Source organism: Nomascus leucogenys, chromosome 22a (genome assembly GCF_006542625.1).
Source record: "Nomascus leucogenys isolate Asia chromosome 22a, Asia_NLE_v1, whole genome shotgun sequence".
Lineage (NCBI taxonomy): Eukaryota > Metazoa > Chordata > Mammalia > Primates > Hylobatidae > Nomascus > Nomascus leucogenys.
This window is the reverse complement of record NC_044402.1, coordinates 10,116,398-10,137,053: the sequence shown is the minus strand read 5'-3', so window position 1 is coordinate 10,137,053 and position 20,656 is coordinate 10,116,398. Positions and strand designations below refer to the sequence as shown.

The 20,656-nt window shown below is 43.0% G+C and overlaps 1 protein-coding gene across 5 annotated transcripts; it reads right to left on the bottom strand.

The window, feature by feature from the left end:
- Positions 1-697: 697 nt before the first annotated feature.
- On the bottom strand, positions 698-8,951 carry TCL1A (T cell leukemia/lymphoma 1A). Of its 5 annotated transcripts, XR_001113742.2 has the most exons (5): positions 8,702-8,951; positions 6,970-7,146; positions 6,504-6,552; positions 5,137-5,620; positions 698-708 (listed from the first exon to the last, which is right to left on the bottom strand). XR_001113742.2 is itself a non-coding variant. In XM_030803421.1 (4 exons), exons 1-3 carry the CDS (start codon positions 8,819-8,821, stop codon positions 6,505-6,507), a joined length of 345 nt encoding a protein of 114 aa, XP_030659281.1. In that variant the 5' UTR covers positions 8,822-8,951; the 3' UTR covers positions 4,857-5,620; position 6,504. The 5 variants fall into 5 exon arrangements, 4 of the variants coding, with proteins under 4 accessions (XP_030659281.1, XP_003275403.2, XP_012353659.2 ...); XM_030803421.1 differs by lacking the exon at positions 698-708 and having other exon boundaries at positions 4,857-5,620; XM_003275355.3 differs by lacking the exon at positions 698-708 and having other exon boundaries at positions 4,857-5,620; positions 6,499-6,552; positions 8,702-8,915.
- Between the last annotated feature and the right edge of the window lie 11,705 nt (positions 8,952-20,656).

Genomic DNA, 20,656 nt, shown 5'->3' with positions numbered 1-20,656 from the left:
AAATAGACAACAGTTCATGATCTTCATATCTGACAAGGTAGAAATCTAGCCAGAAATCACTCAAAGAAAGGATAGTTCATTGAGCCAAAGGCTACACAAGATATAACAATCAACATTTATGTGGCCGGTAACACAGCAACAACTTTATGAAGCATAAACTACCAGAGATTAAAGGAGAAGATGGAAATATACTAATAGGAAACATTATTGTATTTTTTTCAGGATGAGATAGAACAAATGAACAAAAATACTGACGGAGAACACAGAAAGCCTAAGCCATATTAATAATAAAGCAGAGATTTATATCTCTGAACTTGGTTGAGAGAAATGCCTCCTTTTCAAATGCACAGGGAACAATCATGAAAACTGAGGACATCCATGTGCATTTGATATATGGGCATAATTTACACAGCCCGATATGTTTATTTATTTTAATTTTATTATTTTATTAATTTAATTTTATTTAATTTTACTTATTTTTCATTTATCGATTATTTATTTATTTATGTATTTATTGAGACAGGGTCTCACTCCATTGCCCGGGCTGGGGTGCAGTGGTGTGATCTTGGCTCACTGCAACTTTGCCTCCCAGGCTCAAGCGATTCTCCCACCTCCGCCTCCTGAGTAGCTGGGATTAGAGGTGTGTGCCACCACGCCTGGCTAATTTTTGTATTTTAGTAGAGATGGGGTTTCACCACGTTGGCCAGGCTGGTCTCAAGCTCCTGACTTCAAATGATCCGCCTGCCTCGGCCTCCCAAAGTGCTGGGATTACAGGTGTGAGCCACTGCTCCCGGCCTTTTTATCTGTCTATCTATCATCCATCTATCTATCTATCTATCTATCTATCTATCTATCTATCTATCATCTATCTATTATCTATTTTTTTTTTTTTTTTTTTTTTTTTTTTTTTTTTTTTTTTTTTTTTATCTATCTATCTATCATCTATCTATTTATCTATCTATCTACCTACCTACCTACCTATCTTAGAGATGAAGTCTTAACATCTTGCCCAGGCTTTGACAGGCAGAGGTGGGGGGATCACTTGAGTCCAAGAGTACAAAACTAGCCTGAGTAACATGGTGAAACCCTATTTCTAATAATAGTATTTTTAAATTAAAAAATAAAATAAAATTTCTAGTATTAAAAAGTTATATATGATACCAAAATCAGACAAAGACATCACAAAACTACAGACCAATACTTCTTATGAATACAGATATAAAAACCCTTAATAAAATACTAGCAAACCAAATCCAACAGCATATAAAAAATATTATACACTAGGACCCAGTAAAATGCATCCCAGAAATGCAAAATGGTTCAACATACAAAATAAAAATGAGTGTATTACACCATATCCATACAATAAAGGACAAAAACCAACATTCCAATAGATAACAGATGCAGAAAAAACATTTGACAAAATCTAACATCCCTGCATGAAAAAAAAAAAACACTCAATACACTGAGAATAGAAGGGAACTTCCTCAATCTGTTAAAGGACATTTATGAAAAAGCCATAGCTGATAATCAGACTTAATGGTGAAAGATGAAGATTTCTAAGATCAGGACCAAGGCAAGGATGTCCACTCTCACTCTTTCTTTCTTTTTTTTTTTTTTTTTTTGAGACGGAGTCTTGCTCTGTTGCCAGGCTGGAGTGCAGTGGTAGAATCTTGGCTCACTGCAACCTTTGTCTCCCAGGTTCAGGCGATTCTCCGGCCTCAGCCTCCCAAGTAGCTGGGATTATAGGCACCCGCCACCACGCCCGGCTAATTTTTGTGTTTTTAGTACAGATGGGGGTTTCACCATGTTGGCCAGGCTGGTCTCGAACTCCCGACCTCAGGTGATCCACCCATCTCGGCCTTCCAAAGTGCTGGGATTACAGGCATGAGCCACCGTGCCTGGCCCACTCTCACTATTTCTATTCAACACAGTTCTAGAGGTTCTAGCCAGGGTAATTAGGCAAGAAGACAAAAGAAAAATCATCCAGATTGGAACAGAATAAGTAAAATAAATCTCACATCATACTTGTGAGGATGGCCATTATCAAAAAACCAGAAAACAACAAATGCTGGTGAGGCTGTGGCAAACCCTTGTGCACAGTTGGTAGGAATGTAAAATGTAACTGTTACGGAAAACAGTATGGAGGCTCTTCAAAAAATTAAAAATAGAACTACCATATGTCTCAGCAATCCAACTGGCGGGTATTCATCTAAAAGAATTAGGAAACAGAATCTTGAATTGATATTTGCATGCCCACATTCATGGCAGCACCATCCATACTAGCAAAGAGGTGGAAACCACCTCCTATCCACTGGTGGATGAATGAATGAGGAAATGGTGGTGCATACATACAATGAAACTTCATGCAGCCCTAGAAAAGAAGGAAGTCCTGCCATATGGATGAGCCTTGAGGACATCAGGCTAGGTGAAATAAATCAGTCACAAAAGGACAAATACTGCATGATTCCTACTTAGATGAGGAAGCCAAAGTTGTAAAACTCATAGAAGCAGAAAGAAGGGTAGTGGTTTCCAGGAGCTGGGGAAGAGGAGGTGATGAAGAGGTGCTCTTTAAAGGGCACAGAGTTTTAGTGATGCAGGATGAAAAAGTTCTAGAGATCTACTGTACAACAATGTTCATATCATTAACAATACTGTACTGCCCTCTTAAAAGTCTGTTATGAGGGCAGATTTCATGTTAGTTTTTTTGTTTGCTTTTTTTTGTTGTTTGAGGAAGGGTCTTGCTTTGTCACCCAGGCTGGAGTGCAGTGGCAGGAACACGGCTCACTGCATCCTTGACTTCCCAGGCTCAAGCGATCCTCCTGCCTCAGCCCCACAAGTAGCTGACACTACAGGTACATACCGCCACGCCAGGCTAATTGGATTTTATCATAATAAAAAAAGAATAAACTTAGGAATCAATTTAACAAAAGAAATGCAAAACCTATACTCTGAAAACTGCAACATGTTATTGAAAGAAATTAAAGAAAATATATATATATGTAACAAAACATGTAGAGGGAGCCTGGGCACGGTGGCTCACGCCTGTAATCCCAGCACTTTGTGAGGCCAAGGCGGGCGGATCACCTGAGGTCAGGAGTTCAAGACCCGCCTGACCAACATGGTGAAACCCTGTCTCTACTAAAAATACAAAAAATTAGCCAGGCGTGGTGGTGGGTGCCTGTAGTCCCAGCTACTTGGGAGGCAGAGGCGAGAGAATCGCTTGAACCTGGGAGGTGGAGGTTGCAGTGAGCCCAGACCGCCTTTGCACTCCAGCCTGGGCAACAACAGCAAAACTCCATCCCCCACCCCCGCAAAAAATTTTATATATATATATATATGTAGAGGGAAAATTATGAGGTATTTAGAATACATTGACAAAACAACTTTGTGTTTCCAGCCAAAACCCTAGAGTCAGTCTTGAGGAAAACTGAGATTCTGCATTGCATTTAGTTAATTTATTAGGGCCATTTATTCTTACAAAACAGCATTTCTTTTAGTAAAAAGTAATCCTTTTGCTATGTTTTTAATTTCCACAGCAAATTAAATCTGTGAAGCGCTTGCCATCCCCTTCCTAAGAATCTAGCTCCCTCTTTTTCAAGGCCCAATCTTAAATGCCACACCCACAGACAGGAATTTCCTTACCAGCCAATCGAACTCCCTACCCTGTTACCCTGTTCTATTTTCTTCTGGGATTTTGCACCTTCTTTTTATCTTTTTCCAGAACTAAGGCTGCATGAGAGTGGGGCCTTCGCCTTGTCCCTGCTGAGTCCCAGTTCCTGGCACCATTCATGGCGATGGTCAAATATTTGGTCAACAAAAGAATCTCGCACAAAAGCTTTCCTCCTTCTGGGTCCCCGCGTTCCTATTCCTAAAATGAGGCGGCTGCCTGATCTCCCATGGTCCCCCTGCTCTGACTTTCCATGTTTTGGCCGTGCTGAGAGGCATCTGTACAGTAATTGCTCCCACAGACCAAACTCCCCTGCTGCCGTGGTCTGTGCAGGGTGACAACAGAAGACACAGACCCTGGCACGTTGGACGTCAGCGTTTCTTCTCTGTCTAGTGCTGGTTAAGAAACCTGGATTCAGGGACTGTAAAGCGGGAGAAGTAGTGTTTTTCTTATACAGTTCTCTTAAAGCACTTCAGTTATATATCCCGCTGAATCCTCAGAACAACCCTCTAAGTTCATCTCTGTGACAAGAAAGCTGTGGACTAGAGACACAGGGAAGTGGGAAGCCCAGGATTTGACACAGGACGGATTCCTTTCTCTGGAAGGCATCGCCTGCTAATATCTGAGGTCCAGCTACCATCTATGGAGGTGCAGGAGGGGCAGCAGGGTCTTGAGAAGGGAGCATGAGGACAGGGCACAGGGTGGGATCTGCTGTGACTGTAGGTCATGGGAGGTGGGGAAGGGAGTCTGCTTGGGGCCTGAGTAGTCAGGGACAGTTTCAGGCAGGAGGGGCTTCTGCTGGGATTGTGAGCAGAGAGGATAGAAGTATCTGTGCAAGGACAGAGCCTGGTGAATACCTCGGTGAGGAGGAGGCAGAGCTGGCTGGGGCCGAGGGCACATGGGAATGAGGAGGGTGAGGAGGGCAGGACCAGATGGAGGCAGGAGGGGCTCTTGAATACCAGGCATTGCCAACAACGTTTTTGAGGTTGCTTACTTCAATGGTTCTCAACGTATGCCTCAAGAACACTAGGGTTTTAAGCATTGGATTACATGGGAAAAAAATTGTAGTCCCTTATCTTCAAAGGGAAATAAATAAATCCATGAATATTTTTTATTTGGTGGCTGCCTATTCTCACTTCTCTATGCCAGAATCCAAGTCAAGGATAGAAGCTGATTCAGCACGAAGTTAGATAAACTATCTTGCATTTAATCAATCATTACAAAAAGTATTCATGCCACATACAACTTCGTAACACCCAGGTGCATGACCATCTATAAAAGGGGGGAAACCCAACCTCTATGCCTTTTCCACGTGGGCAAGCCAAGGGTTCTGAGGGCTCATCCACAGGGCTCGCCGGCCTGGCCTCCTGCTGCGTCCCAGGCTGTGGACCACTGACCCAGAGGCTTCTGAGTCCTGAGCACAGATAAGGGCTCCTTTCAGGCCTTTCCTTGAGCTGCACCTGAACCTGTGTGGGCAGGCATCGTTTGCAGGCGTGTTTACGTGCAGGCGTAGCACCATGTGAGACCACTGGTCCAGGGTTTCAGAGGTCCTGCTCAGGTGAATCGGCTGTGTTCTCAAAGTTCATGGAGCTGAGTGGGTGTGCAACATGAAACACTAGTGCTGTGAGGGACAGAGGGACAAAAGAGGCCGAAGACCATCAGCCAGCTGAGAAAAGCCAAGGCACAGGTATAGCTGGGCACCTGGAAGAAGCTCTGCCAAATGGAGTCCTCCTTGGCAGGAGTAGTAGTGCTAAGGCGAGCAGAGTGGGCTACAGGCAGGTCCAGCAGGCCCTGGGTAGAGCTCATCCTCTGTCCGTCCGTTCCTCCCAGACCCCAGCGTGGTGGAGAAGACACAGGCGTAATAAACGAAGGTGAACAGAAACACAACATCCCCATTGTAGGCTGGCCAGGCTCAGACCCTGGGGTGAAAGGAGACAGGTGCTGCAAGACCTGGGGAAGGACAAGAGAAGACAGAGTCAAGGGTGAAGGAAAGGACCAGGCAGTGGCGAAGGGTGGTGCTGCTGGAGCAAGTCTAAGTGGGAAGCCTGGTGGTCAGGGATGGCCCCTAGAGGCCTTCTGGGCCAAGGCAAGTTCTGACCCCCGGCTCTAATCTGAAGAGGTACTTCCTCAACTCATTTCTGAGTTTTGTAGTCTTACTTCCTCAAAACTCAATAGCATAATATCTGGCTTAGCTGATATAATCAAGCACCAGTGCTTATTTAATAAAGCAATGGTAAGGCCGGGCGTGGTGGCTCACGCCTGTAATCCCAGTACTTTGGAAGGCCGAGGCAGGCAGATCACGAGGTCAGGAGATCGAGACCATCCTGGCTAACACGGTGAAACCCCGTCTCTACTAAAAAAAAAAAAAAAAAAAAAAAAAATACAAAAAATTAGCCAGGTGTGGTGGTGGGCACCTGTAATCCCAGCTACTCTGAGGGCTGAGGCAGGAGAATGGTGTGAACCCGGGAGGCAGAGATTGCAGTGAGCTGAGATTGCACCACTGCACTCCAGCCTGGGCCACAGAGCCAGACTCATCTCAAAAAAAAAAAAAAAAAAAAAGCAATGGTAAATGAAAGTGCAGGCTGAAACTTGTGAAGTACTTTATAGATATGAGCAGCTGCGATAAAGGGGGCTGCCTACAAAGCCCTTGGCTCCCAAAGTGGTAAGGGAGAGACATGAGTGCCTCCAGGAAGCCTCTCCCATCCCTGGGGACCCTCAGATGGCAGCAGTCGGGGAGGGGTTAGCACTGCCTTTATGGAGAAGGGGTGGTCTTTCTTTGTGATACAGCCACTGTGGACTAAGAGGGGTCAGGCTCCAGTGGAGCTCACCATACATCAGTCATCTGGCAGCAGCTCGAGAAGCAGGTCCTCCACGCCGTCAATCTGAGAGGCAGAGAGAGAGAGAGAAGGCATTGATCGGCCAGAGCCCTCCACTCCCTCCATTCCTCAGTCCTGCTCCTTCCCCTAGCTGGAAACAGCAGGTAGGAACCCAGGTGTGAGGATTTCAGGGGCTCTCGGAGACTGCCCCTCCTCCCACCAGCCTTCAGCCTGTGACTGCCCACCAGAGATGTCTTCCTGCAGCCAGGAGGGGGCTAGGAGAAAGTGGAGGTAGGGTTCTGTTAGAGACCTCAGAGGATCTATCTTCTCTCTGGTAAAGTCCTTTAGAAATCTGCACTTGTACATTTCCCATTTTTTAACGCTTTTGGGACTGGGATGGAGGGAAGATAAACCACTAAGGCCAGACATGGAGGAGGGGAAACCTAAGATCACCCGATAGATCCCTCGGAGAAACACTCTCACCTTGATGTGGTACAGTAAGCGCCAGAAACTGGAGTCCGAGGATCGGTATCGTCCATCAGGGTAGAGCTGCCACATGACAGGCAGCAGGCTTGGGCCTATCTGGGTGGGGGTCATAGGACTCCCCAGGACGATGTCTTCCCGACGCAAGAGCACCCGTAACCGTAACCTATCCTTTATCTGAGGAGAAGAAAAGGACAGGGCATACTTTCAGGTTCCGCTTGCCAGGGCTCCTCCAGGCACAGAAAACCGGAATCCTTCCTGCCAGCCACCCACCCATCTGGGCAGGGGTCCGAGTGTGGAATGATGGTCATCACTGTTCCCTGAAGCTCACTTCCTTAGGCCATGCATGCTCCCCTCAGGGACTCTGGCTGGGCCAGGACCACCAGCACGCACATGTGTCTAGCCACCCAGACAGGGCCATGAAAGGCACACTTTTTTCTGGCCGGTTGCAGTGGCTCACACTTGTAATTCCAGTGCTTTGGAAGGCAGAGGCAGGAGGATCGCTTGAGGCCAGGAGTTTGAGACCAGCCTGGGTGACAGAGCGAGACCCTGTATCTACAGAAAAAAAAAAAAAAAAGACAAAGGAGAAAGAGAGAAAAAGAATACTGGCCTTTTCAATGATGTGAGGCAAAATCTGTCTGTCCCACAGTTTGCTAGTGGTTTATTTTTTGTGGAGCATTTATCATTTTATGAAAAACTGTCTGGTTCGTGGTTTTGGTGTCACGTTGAAGAAGAGATTTCTCAACCAGAGATTTAAAAAAGAAATTCACTGAATCTTCAAATTATTTCTTCAAATTTTGATTTTAAAAAAGTATTTAACTTGATTTTTAAAGTAAAAACGTATTTAAAAAATTGAAATGCCAATAAAAATGCAAATTTTGTGGTGGTTAAGAGCCTAGAATTCCAACCCCATTACCCACTAGCAATCCTACCTTGGACAAATGTACGTTTTTGTGCCTCAGTTTCCCATCTGTAGAGACACAGTCAACACTCAATAACTTTTGATTGTTTGCTACTGGACATACATGTTCTAACATATTTTTTAATTTTTATGCTTTCTTCAGTGTATGTTTGGAAAGAGTTTGAACATTTTTTGACTCTTTTTCATTGAGTAGATCCAAATGCTTGTAAAAGACTTATCTATTTCTTTAACAAAAACTTAACATGGACTAAGGACCCATCTTAAGGCATCATACATTAAAAAAGTCAAGATTGGCTCAATACCGGCGCTTATACTGCGACATCCCTTGTTAAATTTGTTTTCTAAATAAAGCACAGAGGTAACGGAAAATACTTCACACTCGAGGGCAGTGCTTGCTATGCCTGGTTGACCCTAAACTGCTGAGGGTTCTTTTTAAAAATACAGATTTCTGGGACCCACCTGAGATGATTCCGATAATCGGCCATATGGATGAGTCACTTAGAGACAGCCATTTTTAAGGATTAGAACCCCGAAGCCCGGAAAATCCCTTCTGTAGTCAACATTATAGTCACACGTCACAGGCACTGGGTCCCCCACTTTGACAGACATTCCTTTGCGGTTTTCCCACCCTTCTTCCCTGCCTGGAGAACTCCTATTCATCCCCCAGAGCCCGGCTCAAAGTGGCTTCATCTGTGGGGATCCTCCCTGCCCCACAGTGAGTGCTCCTCGAGTCCTCGCCCTTCCTAGGGCATCCCAAGCTCCTAGGGGCTGCCCGTGCTGCCTCGCCATCTGCTCCAAAGCTGGCTGTACCTCAATGGTTAAGGGCAGCCAGGCGCGCTGCCTCTCGTCCAAATACACGAACTTCTCCCAGGCCCACAGGCGGTCCGGGTGGTCGGTGACTTCCTCCCCGAGTATCGGGCACTCGGCCATGGCGTCCTCGGGCCGCCTAAGAAGCAAGAGCCAGAGCTTCTCAAGGCCGCTCGCTGGTCCCTGGGAAGTGGGGCCGACCCTTTATATCCGGGCAGCATGCGGCCGCCACCAAGCGGCGGGGCGGGAGGACGGCCTTGGGGCGGGACCCTGGGGTCGGGAGAACGACCTTGGGGCGGGGCGTAAGGCAGGATGGGGCGGGGTTTGTGGGGGGTCTTGGTGGCAAGTGAGGGTCCCGCGCAGGCGCTGCGTCCCGGCCTGACTTGCTCCCTGGAACGGTGGCAGCGCCTGGGAACGCAGACCCAGTCCCGGCTGGCCCGCGGCTTCCTCGAGGCCCCGGCCAGCAGCGACCCCGACCGCCGCCCTCCGCTGCTGCTGGAGAGGCACCTGGGGTGACCTTGGCCCTTTCTTCTTCTGGAAGACCCCGCCGCTTCCCTCGGCTGCCGGACCGGGACTCTGGGCCTCTGCTGGGAACTCACAGTCCACACCAGGATGCCCAGAGCCAGGACTCACTCCTCATCTTCTGGGATCAGAAGAGACCCGCGCGGGCCTGAGTTAGGCCTGGGCTTTCCCGGGTTCCCTGGATGATCTCCACCAGCCTGTGCCTTTGAGTGTCAGAGTACACTTCTTGGCAAAGGATAACTCCTGATGCTCCCTCTCCCTCTTCCATACACAAAGCATGCGTTTTCCACAGGTCTGATGATGCTGTGGACATCTAATAGCTATCACAAAATGGAGAATCATGGGTCTTTCCCCTTGGGCTTTGAATTTACTAGTGAAAGCATAGTTCGAAATGAATACTTAAAAAGAAATCCCTCCTTCCACCCTAAGATCAATGGATTTGAAAAGTGCTTGGTTTATATGACCAAAACCTCCCCTCTGTAAATTACAAGCAACAAGGAAAACAATTTCACTTTATTTTGCAGTAACGCATTCCCACTAAGGCAATTAAGAAAGTCATGCACAATGAAAAATATGTGAAATGAGTTCCAGCCTGGTTCAAACATCACCATGGGATGGAGTTTGGTGTCTCATCTTCTAGCTCTTTCCCGGTTCTCTGACCATGCACTAAGAAAATAATCTGTGATCCTTTGAAATATCACAAAAGTGAAATTAAGAGATCTGATGAGGACATCTGATTCACCTGGCAGCTGGGTATCTGCCTCTTTGCCTATCCAGAGAGCCTAATTCCCAAGAAGGGGCTGAGAGGGCCTAAGGTACTCGAGACATAATGGGATTTACCAGGAACACGACATAGAAGAGAAAATCCAAGGGAAGTTGGGGGTGGAGTGAGGGCCCTTGAGCTCAGCAAACCTCTTTTCCACTGTAGCCCTTAGTGGTGTTAATATGTAATATGCAGACTTAAAGGTTTCATGCTGATTTGCCTGGGAATGGCTTTTTTTTTTTTGAGAGGGAGTCTCGCTTGACTTCAGACTCAGATAGCCACAGAGCAAGATGAAAAGCTTGCAAATAAGCTCTGCTGGGGAGGTCTCAGCCCAGGCTAGAGCTTTGAGGTGAGAAATAACAAGTCCAGTTTAAATAGTGCTGCTGGGATGGACTTTTGTGGCCAGGGAAGGGGTACCCAGGAGCCAGTGTGGCCACTGACCCAGCCTCATCAATGGCCCTAGGATCCAGAATGCTACAAACAATGGAGCAAGAATCAGATCCGTGTGTCTGGGTAAGCAGAATGTTCTGGGAATATAATTCCTTTTTCCTTCTTTTGTAAGAACAATTTATTTCTTCAGTTTTGCATGAGGGCTTCTTAATATTGAGCAAGAATATATATCATTATTGTGTGAGATTTAGAAAATTATTTGAGAGAGGGTTCCAATAAATGAAAATGAATTAAGGATGTCTGTGGAGTTCACTGGGCAACTTATAGAGCCCTTGAGCTTTTTTAAGGGAACATTCCACAAGAGGGGAAACAGTAGCTATTGCATAGTCTCAGAGCTGTTTCTGAGCCTCCATGGCATGTTATCTGCCCCATCTAAGGGTTATAAAGGCCATAAACCTAGCTTTAGAATTTTATGTTCCTTTCCGAGTCTTTGTTAGTCTGATTTCCCTGAGGATAAGCAAATGGATGTTTCACGCAGAAAGCTACAGGAAGCAATCATTTTGACAGAATCCTTAATGGATACGTTCATGTCCTGATTTAGATCTAGTTTTGCCTTTACCACGATCACCTGTGAACTTGGCCAGTCCTTTGCAACTTGGCCTCAGTGCCATAGTTTTGTAATGAATGGGCCAAACTACCTGCTCTCTAAGCTTGTTTCTAACTCAGTAGGCCCCAACCCTCCCATAACATTGCCTAGTGGGAGGAGGGAATAGTGAAGAAAAGAGATGGACAAAATATATGATGTTAGTTCAGGAAAGCCTACAGTTTTGGGTACAGTGGCTCTAGATCAAGGACCCCAGTGGAATTCGTGGAAGCCATTCTTCTTGTTTGGGTTCCAAAGAAGGGGTTGAGGAGTAGTCAAGGCCATCAGGATGACCTTGACTCAAAGTGTGGTCCCTGGACCAGCTACAGTAGCATCACCTGGAGCTCATAAGAATGACAGAATCTGGAGCCTCCCCCAAGACTACTGAGTCAGAATCTGTGTTGGAACAAGACCCCCAGGTGATTCATGGGCATGGTAAATGTTGGGCTATATGGAGGGAGGGTCAAGAGGGAGAGATAGGGGGTGTCTGATTCAACACACCAGTGCCCTCCAGATTTCTCCAACTATAACACAGGACTTATATTGGTGTTTATGTATCATTTACTTCCAGGCTATCTTATTTTCTGTCAAAATCACCTCTAATATATAGAGTGTTTTCCTCTTAAAAGAAAATCCTAGTAACCAAGGTCATCCTAACCAGCCATGGGGTCCTTGATTGTCAATGATTATAGCAAGCTGGAAAGAGCCTATTTAGAGGCTACTCAGGTGGTTAGGCCTCTGGGCCCTTTGATGACTGACCCTAAACCACTAAGAATCACCTGGGAAGCTTTAATAAAACACCTGCGCCTGGATCCCACTCCAAACCAATTAGATCAGAATCTCTGAGATTGAGGCTTGAGAAAAGTAGGTGATTCTAACATGTAGGCGGGGTTAAGTACAGTTTCTCTAAGATCTGAGTGACTGTTTTTGATGTGTGCACAGATTTATGAATCTAAATACCTACGAAAATGTGAAAGCTATTCTTTCTACCATCAATTCTTATTGTAAACTTCACCCCAACTCCATATTTTACTTCTTTCCCTTTGCCCTACTTTGCTGCTTCCAATCCTTTGTGGTCAGGGATCCATAGCCCTAAGTTTATTGGAATCATAAGGTTCTGAGATCTTGCTAATGTGTAAAATACAGAATCTGTGATATATATGTAGCTATTAAGGCATCCATGCCTGGAGTGTTTTGTTTGTTTGTTTTTTGAGACAGAATTTCCCTCTTGTTGCCCAGGCTGGAATGCAATGGCGCGATCTTGGCTCACTGCAACCTCCACCTCCTGGGTTCAAGCGATTCTCCTGCCTCTGCCTCCTGAGTAGCTGGGATTATAGGTATGCGCCACCACGCCTGTCTAATTTTGTATTTTTAGTAGAGACGGGGTTTCTCCATGTTGGTCAGGCTGGTCTTGAACTCCCGACCTCAGGTGATCCTCCCACCTTGTCCTTCCAAAGTGCTGGGATTACAGGCATGAGCCACCGTGCCCAGCCTGTTTTTTTGTTGTTTTTTTTTTTAATTCCTAGGTCTGGGCCATAGTTGAAATAATTAAGGCTGCTGATCAAGTGAGTTCAGGGTAAAAAAGATGTTGTAGCCTTTACTCATAAGGGATGAAATGGTATCTCTAAATTAATGGAGAATCTGGGACAAGGATATTTCAAGTAGAAATTAGGGACTGATCCTACTCTGCCCACTACATAGCTATCATCTCTTTCTTTAAAATTAACAGTTCTAAGAAACTTAAAGCTTCTCCAACTTTAAGGTGTATATGGAGATTTTATTTAAATACAGATTCTAATTTGGTAGGGTTGAGGCGATTCTCAAGATTCTGAATTTGTAACATATTCATATCCTCGGAGTTGAGGCAGGTACTAATGGTCTATAAATCACCTCTGGGTAGCAAGGACCTATACTAACCCCCATGCTACCCTTGATACCCACAGAAAACACAAATGAAAAACACAACTCACAACCCCTACTCAAAATGCAGCGAACAGTTGATTCTGCCAAGCTAGCCAGTGACCAAGATGTGATAGAATTGCACTGGACACTTTGAGCTACAACTGTGGCTGCCATTTGCCAGAGGCAAGTTAAAGTTGACCTACATTTGTATTGGAAACATTTCTCAATCCTGAGATTACTCCACACCTTGGGTGTTACTGTCCTACTGATGCTATGATGCCTACAGCTTTGTTTTTGTTTTTCTGTTTTGTTCAAAAATGCTTTAGCTATTCAGATCTTTTGTGGTTCCATATGAATTTTAGGATTATTTTTTCTGTTAATGTGAAAGTGTTGTTGGAATTTTGGTAGGGATTGCGTTGAATATGTAGGTTGCTTTGAGTAGGATGAACATTTTAATAATTTTAATTCCTTCAATCTATGAACATGAGATATTGTTCCATTTGTTTGTGTCTTCTTCAGTTTCTGTCATGGGTATTTTGTAGTTTTGTGTATTCAGATCTTTCACCTCATTGCTTACATTTATTCCTAAGTATTTTATTATTTTTTGTAGCTATTGTGAATGGGATTTTTAAAATTTCTTTTTCACATAGCTCGTTGTTAGTGTATAGAAATGTTACTGATTTTTGTATGTTGGTTTTTGTATCCTGCAATTTTACTGAATTCATTTATCAGTTCTAACAGCTTTTGGATGGAATCTTTAGGAGTTTTCTATACATAAAAGATCATGTCCTCTACAGAGACAATTTAACTTCTTCCTTTTCTTTTGGATGCCTTTTCTTTCTTTTACCTGTTGCTCTGATTAGGATTTCCAGTTCTGTGCTGACTAGAAGCAGTGAGAGTGAGCATCCTTCTCTTGTTCCTGATCTTAGGGAAAAAGCCTTAAACTTTTTACTATTCAGTTCATGACGTTAGCTGTAGACTTGTCATATATGATTCATTGTATTGAGGTACATTCCTTCTAGGCCTAATTTGTCGAGAGTTTTTACCTTGAAAGGATATTCAATTTTGTCAAATGCCTTTTCTGCATCTATTGAGATGATCATATGGTTTTTGTCCTTCATTCTGTTAGTGTGATGTGTTACTTTTATTGGTTTGTGTACATTGAACTATCCTTGTATCCCTGGGATAAATATCATTTGATAATGATGAATGATCCTTTTAATGTGCTGTTGAATTCGGTTTGCTAATATTTTGTTGAGGATTTTTACATCTATATTCATCAGGGATATTGGCTTGTAATATATTTTTTTCTTGCAGTGACCTTGTCTGACTTTAGTATCAGGGTAATGCTGGCCTTATACAATAAATTTGGAAGTATTCTTTCCTCTGCAATTTTTTTGGAGCACTTGGGAAGTGTTGGTATTAGTTCTTTAAATGTTTGGTAGAATTCAGCAGTGAAGCATCAGGTTGTGGGGCTTTTCTCTGATGGGAGACTTTTTATTACTGATTCAATCTTCTCACTTGTTATTGCTCTGTTCAGATTTTCTATTTCTTCATGATTCAGTCTTACTAGGTTATATATGTCTAGGAGTTCATCCATTTCTTCTAGTTTATCCAATTTGTTGGCACAACATTATTCATAGCAGGCTCTTATGAACCTTTATATTTCTGTGTTATCAGTTGTAATGTTTCATCTTTCATTTCTGATTTTGTTTATTTAGGTCTTCTCTTTTTTTAGTCTAACTAAAGCTCTGTTGATTTTGCTGTTTTCAAAACATCAACTCCTAGTTTCCTTGATCTTTTCTACTGTTTTTCTAGTATATTTCATTTACCTGTGCTCTGATCTTTATTATTTCCATTCTTGTGCTAATCTGAACCTTAATTTCTTCTTCTTTTTCTAGTTTGTGGAGGTATGATGTTAGGTTGTTTATTTAAGATCCTTCTTCTTTTTTGATGTAGGCATTTATTGCTATAAACTTCCATCTTAGAACTGCTTTTGCTACATCCCACATGTTTTGGTATAATATATCATATGTTGTGTTTCCACTTTCATTTGTTTCAAAATATTTTTAAATTTTCCTTGTAATTTCTTCTTCAACCACTGGTTGTTTAGGAGCATGTTGTTTAATTTACACATACTTGTGAATTTTCAAAATTCCTCCTATTGATTTCTAATTTCATGCCATTGTGATTGGAAAAGATACCTGATGTGATTTCAATTTTCTTAAATTTGTTAACACTTGTTTTATGGCCTAACATATAATCTATCTTATAGAAGGTTCTCTGTGCTCTTGAGAATATATTCTGCTTATGTTGTGTAGAATGTTCTGTATATGTCTGTTAGGTCCATTTTGTCTAAAGTGTAGCTCAAGTTCAATATTTCTATATTGATTTTCTGTCTGGATGATCTGTCCATTGTTGAAAGTGGAGGTATTAAGTTCCCTTACTATTATTGTATTGCAGTCTATCTCTCTCTTCAGGTCTATTAATATGTGCATTATATATTTAGATGCTCTGAGGGTATATACATTTGTAATTGTTTTATCTTCTTGATGAATTGACTCATTTATCATTATATAATGACCTTTATCTCTTTTTATAGTTTTTAACTTAGTCTCTTTTTTTATGTAGTCAATGTTCTCTTGAATTAAGGTCTATTTTACCTGATGTAAATATAGCTATCTCTGCTCTCCTTTGGTTTCCATTTGCATGAAATATCTTTTTCCATCCCTTCACTTTCAATTTATGTGTGTTCTTAAAGGCAAAGTGAGTCTCTTGTAGGTAGCATGTAGTTGAGTCTGTTTTTTTTTCTTTTTTTAAATCAATTCAGCCACTCTTTTTATGAGAGAATTTAATCCATTTACATTCAAGATAATTATTAATAGGTAAGGACTTACTACTGTAATTTTGCTCATTGTTCGCTGGTTATTTTGTGGATCCTTTCTTCCTTTCTTGCTCACTTACTGTTTACCTTTGTGATTAGATGGTTTTCTCTAGTGGCATGCTTTGATTCTTTACTTTTTATCTTTTGTGTATCTACTATAGATTTTTGCTTTGTGGTTACCATAGGCTTACATAAAACATCAAATAGTTACAATGGGCTATTTTAGGCTGATAACAACTTAACCTTGATCACAAAAACCTCTATGCTTTTACTCCAGTGCCCCTCCAACTACATTTTATATGTTTGTGTAATAATTTACATATTTTTATATTCTGTATCCCTTAACAAATCGTTGTAGTTGTTATTCTTTTTAATAGTTTGGTCTTTTAACCACCCCCCCTTTTTTTTGAGATGGAGTTTCACTCTTGTCACCCAGGCTGGAGTGCAATGGCATGATCTCAGCTCACTGCAACCTCCACCTCCTGGGTTCAAGCGATTCCTGCCTCAGCCTCCTGAGTAGCTGGGAATACAAGCATGTGCCACCACACGCGACTAATTTTTGTATTTTTAGTAGAGATGGGGTTTCACCAGGTTGGCCAGGCTGGTCTCAAACTCCTGACCTTAGGTGATCCGCCCACCTTGGCCTCCCAAAGTGCCGGGATTACAGGCGTGAGCCTCCATGCCTAGCCTTAACCTTCATACTAAAGATATAAGTGATTTACACACTACCATTTCAGTATTAGGGTATTGTGAATTTGACTCTGTACTTACTTTTACCAGTGAATTTCGTACTTTTATATGTTTTCATGTTACTTGTTAGCATCCTTTTCTTTCAGGTTAAAGAATTCCCTTTAGCATTTCTTGTAAGGTATGTCCAGTGGTTGACAAACTCCCTCAGCTTTTCTTTTCTGGGAAGTCTTTATCATTCCCTAAAGGACAGCTTTGTCAGGTAAAGTATTATTGCTTTGCAGGGTTTTTTTTTTCCCTGCAGCACGTTGACTATATCATCCCACTCTCTCCTGGCCTGTAAGGTTTCTTCTGAGAAATCCACTGCCAGCCTTGTTAGAGCCCTCTTTTATGTGATATGCTTCTTTTTTCTTGCTGCTTTCAGGATCCTCTCTTTGTCTCTGATTTTTGACAGTTTGATTATAATATGGCTTGGTGCAGTCTTATTTGGATTGAATTTGATTGGAGACTTTTGATCTCCCTATACCTCAATATTTATATCTTCCCCCAGATTTGGGAAATTTCTAACTTTTATTTATTTGTTTATTTATTTTCTTTGGTGCCCCTTATGCGCCAGGAAGCTTTTATTTTTTTAGATAAGCTTTCTGGGTTTTTTTTGTGCTTCTCTTCTGCTTCTTGGTCATCCATAATTTAAATATTTCTTCTCCTGATGCTGCCCCATAAATTCTTTAAGCTGTCTTCATTTTTAAATTTTTTTCTTTTTTCTCCTCTGACTGTATACTTTCATATAACCTGTCTTTGAATTCACAGATTCTTCTTTTGCTTTATTAATTCTGCTGTTGGTGCTCTCTGTTGCACTTCACATTACATTCACCAAATTCTTCAGCTCCAGAATTTTTATTTTTGCATATGATTTCAATCTGTTTATTTTTGTATATGATTTCAATCTATTTTGTTCATTTATGTTTCTCTGATTTAATTGAATTGTTTTTCTGTATTTTTATTGAAATTCTCTGAGCTTCCTTATAGCAATTATTTTGAATTCTTTGTCAGTCAGTTTATATATCTCCATTTCTTTTGGGTCAGCTACTGGGAGATTATTGGTTTTTTGTTTGTTTTGTGGTGTGGCATACTTTGGATATTTGTCTCCTCTAAATCTTATGTTAAAATGTAATCTCCAATATTCAAGGTGGGACCTGCAGGTATTTGGATCACAGGGAAAGATCACTCATGAATGGTTTGGCAACCTTCCCACAGTAATGAGTAAGTTCTTGCTCTATTAGTTCATGTGATATATGCTTGTTAAAGAGTCTGGGACCTCTCCCCAATCTCTTGCTTCCTCTCACCATGTGACGTGCCCCTTTACCTTCTACCAAGAGTAATAGCTTCCTGAGGCCTCACCAGAAGCAGATACTGGTGCCATGCTTCTTGTACAGTCTACAGAACCATAAACCAAAATAAACTTCTTTTCTTTATAAATTACCTAGCCTCAGGCATTCCTTTATAACAACGCAAAATGGACTAATACAGAAAAATTGGTACTGAATAGTGAGGTATTGCTATAAAGATACCTGAAAATGTGAAAGTGGCTTTGGAACTGGGTAACAGGCAGAGATTGAAGGAGTTTGGAGGGCTCAGAAGAAGATAGGAAAATAAGGGAAACTTTGGAACTTATTAGAGACTGGTTAAGTGGTTGTGACCAAAATGCAGATAGAAATATGGACAGTAAAGGCTAGGCTGACAAGGTCTCAGATGGAAATGAGAAACTTACTAGGGGCTGGAGCAAAATTCACCCTTGTTGCTCCCTAGCAAAGAACTTGACTGCATTTTATCCATGTCCTAGGACTTTATGGACGACTAAACTTAAGAGTGATGACCTAGGATATCTGGCGGAAAAAGTTTCTAAGCAGCAATGCATTCCAGAAGTGGCATGGCTACTTCTAACAACCTACAGTAAGATATGGGAGCAAAAATCCTCAGCCTGCTCATGTGGTAGAGAAGGAAAGAGCATCTTCAGGAGAGGAATCCAAAGGAGAAGGATCCATGCAGGCTGGGGAACAAACTCTTCTAGAGAGATTAGCATGACTAAAAGGGAGCCAAGTGCTAATATTCAGTAAAATGGGGAAAAGGCATTTCAGTAATCTTCCAGGCCACCCCTCCCATCACAAGCCCAGAGGCCTAAAAGGACAGATGGGTTTTAGGGGTCAGGCCCAGGGCACAATTGCCCTGTGCTGTCTTACCTTGCAATGCTGCTCCCCACATACTTGCAGCACAGGCTCCAGCCTTGGCTCAAACAGCCCCAGGTACAGCTTGGGTCACCACTCCAAAGAGTGCAAGCCATAAGCCTTGGGGCTTCCACATGGTATTAGATCTGCAGGTGTGCATAATGCAAGAGTTATGGAGACTTGGCAGCTTCCACCTAGATTTCAGAAGATGTATGGGGAATCCTGGGTGCCCAGGTAGAAACCTGTCACAAGGGCAGAGCCCCTACAGAGAGCCTCTACTAAGGTAATGATGAGGAGAAATGTGGGATTGGAGCCCCCATACAGAGTCTCCACTAGGGGACTACCTGGTAGAACTGTGCAAACTGGGCTAACACCCTCCAGACCCCAGAATGGTAGAGCCACCAGCAATATGCTCTCAGCCTGGAAAAGCTGCAGACATTCTACTCCAACCCATGAAAGCAGAGCCACATGGCCTGCACCCAACAAAGCCATGGGGATGGAGCTGCCCGGGGCTTGGAGGTCCTACCCCTTGCACCAGTTTGCTCAGGATGTGGAACATAGAGTCAAGGGAGATTATTTTGGAGCTTTAAGGTTTAATGTCTGCCCTGTTGGGTTTTGGACTTGCATGGTACCTGTTGTTCCTTTCTTTTGGCAGATTTCTCCCTTTTGGAAAGGGAATGTTTACCCAGTGCTTATATTATCATTGTATCTTGGAAGTAAATAATTTATTTTTGATCACACAGCCTCATAACTCTAAGGAATTTGCCTTGAATCTCAGATGAGACTTTTGAGTTGATGTTTGGAAAAAGTTAAGACTTTGGGAGACTACTGGAAATGGATCATTGTATTCTGCAATATGAGAAAGACATGATGAGATTTGGGGGACCAATGAGGAATAATATATTTTGGATATTTGTTCCCTCCAAATCTTATTTTGCAGTGTAATTCACAATGTTGGAGGTGGGGCCTGGAGAGGGGTTTTAGATCATGGGGGCAGGTCCCTCATGAATGACTTGGTGCCCACCCTATGGTAATGAGCGGGTTCTTGCTCTATTAGTTAATATGAGACCTGGTTATTTAAAAAAGTATGAGACCTCCCTCTTTCCCTTACTCCCCCTATTGCCAAGTAATATATCTGCTCCACTTTTGCTTTCTGCCATGTGAAATAACTTCCTGAGCCCTCACCAGAAACAGGTGCTGGTGCCATGCTTCTTGTACAGTCTGAAGAATCATAAGCCAAAATGAGCCTCTTTTTGTTATATAAGATACCCAGCCTAATGTATTCCTTTATAGAAATGCAAATGGACTAATACATGGTGATATGTATTCTTGGCTTTTCATGTTTCTTGTTGCCTTATGTTGAATTCTGCACATTTGTTAAGATCAATCCCTTCCAGACTTTATGGGCTAGTTTCAATGTGGAAAGACCTTCTTCTACTTGGAGGTGTGAAGGCACTTCCTGGATGCTATGTAGCAGTTCTGACACTAGTGAGGGTGCCACTGTTGTCAGACAGTGTCTCTGTGCAGCTCTGTCAGCTCAGGTGTTGATGTTGCTGAAGATTGCAAGTGGCCAACAGCGTGGATGTCTGCAGTGGTGGTGAAGATTGTTGGGTTTCACTGGTAATAGCTGCTAAGATCTTCTCAACTTCTTTTTCTCCAACTGGGGAAGTTGTGGAGAGGAGTTCCCTTTTGGTACTGGGTCCAGCTTGTGGGCCGATTTGCATTGGCAGTGGCATCAGTATTGATGAATGGTACCCTGGAGTAGCCATAGAGCTGAGATCTGAAGCTTGGGTATGTGTGGAGGGACTATGGCTCTGGGGTCTGCTGGTGCCTGGGAGAAGGCACCCCTGATGCTGCATTGGTAACAATATATGAGATGTGAGTGCTTGTAAAGTGTCAGCCAAGAATGGGAGCACAGACATGGTCAGAGTTACAGTGGCTC